Here is a 2,500-nt window from a genome sequence, read left to right as displayed (position 1 = left end):
TATTGTTGTTCCCGTTATTGTATGTTATAATATTATCATCAATGAATATGATGATTAAATAAATTTGATTATTATTACTGTTATCAATATTATTATTAAGGTAAATGTTGTTACTATTATTGTATATTATTATTGTATTTTGATGGATGATAATGATGATTAGATAAAAGTGATTATTATTATTGTTGCTGTTACTGTTATCGTTATTATTTATATTTAGCAATATAGTTGCTGATATCATAAGTTCCCCCCAATTGTATTTTGTTTAATTGTATCATAGGAGTCTTTTCTTTGTTTGTTTAGTGGGGCTATTACAGAGCACTGGATTTCAAACTATACTTGATTTATTGAGTGAGGGCTTGATGAATTACATTGGTACAACGAAAACATAACAGTAAATCACTTTGGGCATGGGAAAGAGGCTGTACACAATAATAAATATAAGCTATCAACACAGGAGCTGAGATCCCACTCCCACTATATTTCTAAAAGGAAATAGGAGGCAATTGTCTTGTTTCAGACATTATACAAAGATATATCAATTATGCTATGAGTGTGTCATCAGAGACAATGCTGATGACAGCGTATCCTTGTACTCTGTGTAACTCAACTGACAAATTATCTGATTTCTTGTTTTTTTTGCTATACATGAACAAACACAGCAGGAATGTTGCAACTGGCAAACAAATAGGTAGAAGGCAAAGGGAAGGAAATGAGAAGGGGAGACAGAAAAACCGAAAAAGACAAATGGAAAGTAAAAGACCAACAGAAAGAGAAAAAGGTGGAGATATGGAAACAATGATTATCCAACCATGAAATCTATCAGGAATAACAACTTGTCTCTAATGCTTGCAACCCTCACTGACCTATCTGACCTATTTACTAAGATCAAAGGACACAGCTTGTGAGTCTGAGTGTGTGCATGCGTTTTATTTCGCATAAGAGAGAGTTGAGGGAGAGGCAACTATAAATGTAAGTGAAAATTGAAAGCAGTACATAGACATTCCTATTATTAGTTAATTGTAATTGGTTTTATTTTATTATAGTTATCTTTAAGTTTTGTAGTTTTTATTTTTATCAATTAATTATACTGGTACTACTGGTATTACTATCATTGGCACTGTTATTATTGTTATTGTTTTTTGTTTTTTTTAATGATTAGAGGTTTTCCCCTTTAATTTCTTTCTGATAAAGATCTCATCACTTGTTTATTTCTCTCCATTAGTATGTTTTTATATGGTAAGACACACAAAAAATCTTGATAAAATTTATGGTGTCTTTACAGAATTAGTCAGAGGTACATGCCTCTTCCCTTTTTCTTCTTTTATTCTTTTCTTTTCTTTTCCTCTGCCTACACACCCTCCCCCTCCTCCTCCTTTGCACTCTCCCTCTACATAACTTGCTTGTAAGTCTGTTTCAGTGGGTATGTAAGTGAGAGCTATATGCTCAAATATTCAAGATAAATCCTGTATAATGCTCCTAAAAATTTTGTTGTAGAACAACCCATGTCAACACCCAGTGATCATCTTACGGGATGTGCCCATTGAAGATCTTGAAGCAGTATTAGCCTTCATGTATGAAGGTCAAGTTAATGTCTCCCAGACTCGACTCCACACTTTTATGAAGCTTGCAGAGGCACTCCAGGTGCGCGGCTTGACAGACACACAGACTGCAAGGGCACGTGTTGAAAAGGTTTTTATCTCTGAATTTGTTTGTCTGAAATCATCAGTCCATGACATAGATTAGGTTAGATTCTGTAAGATTTTCAGTTATAGTGATAAAGAGTAATTTTTTTTTTTTTTCACATTTTCTTCCTTATTTATTTTATTTGAGCTTACTGACTTCACCTTTAACCCATTCATGCCAGGGCTTAAATTTGTGTAATACCACTCTCACTGGCTAGATAACAAGGGCGTGCAGTAATTAACCCATTCACGACGGGGCTATTTCGGCTCTAAATGGTCAGAATGCTGGGGTATTCGAATGCATAAACCTAACACCTCGGAATTCTCGGGCGCACTATCCGTGAGCGAGCGCTGTACACTCGATCACTCAGCGCACCGGCCTTGACTAAATATCTCGTTGCTGGCGTCTGACCCAAAAACCACTGAAAGTGATAACAAGCCAACTGGTGCGAATGGGTTAAGCGCAAGACCTCTCCCTCTATGAGAGCTTTTCACCCACCTGCTTCAACAGGGAAATAATAGTGAATAAAAAGTTAATGAAAATGTGTCTATGCAAATGGAACTCCTATGAATGGGTTCATATGGAACAATCTAAAGTGTACAGTTTGAAGGAAAGATCATGATGTGATATCACATCACTCAGTGCCAATGGGTTAATATAAGTTAACCCAACTCTTTTGGGATGACCAATTCATTAACTAAGGCACATTATAAATACAATTACTGATATACTTTATAGAAAGAAACATGACTGGGAACTAATAGTTAGAAATATGTAATTCCAGTGAAGATGAAACAAACAAAACATTAATTAA

At 35.0% G+C, this 2,500-nt stretch overlaps 1 protein-coding gene across 9 annotated transcripts in view; it reads left to right on the top strand.

The window, feature by feature from the left end:
• The window catches only part of LOC122266401 (uncharacterized), a gene marked incomplete at its 3' end in the record, with an annotated part of 19,699 nt that overhangs the window by 8,039 nt on the left and 9,160 nt on the right, over positions 1 to 2,500 (top strand). For 5 of the 9 annotated variants that reach the window (XM_086550770.1, XM_086550766.1, XM_086550768.1 and 2 more), the window contains 1 exon segment: positions 1,498 to 1,692. In XM_086550770.1, the coding sequence (XP_086406896.1) occupies positions 1,498 to 1,692 (195 nt within the window). 9 annotated transcript variants of the gene reach the window in all.

Source organism: Penaeus japonicus, unplaced genomic scaffold, assembly GCF_977035675.1.
Source record: "Penaeus japonicus unplaced genomic scaffold, GWHDUDI00000001_assembly GWHDUDI00000024, whole genome shotgun sequence".
In the NCBI taxonomy this organism is placed as follows: Eukaryota; Metazoa; Arthropoda; class Malacostraca; order Decapoda; family Penaeidae; genus Penaeus; species Penaeus japonicus.
Note: the sequence above shows the minus strand (reverse complement) of the source record. Positions and strands in the feature narration are given on the sequence as shown.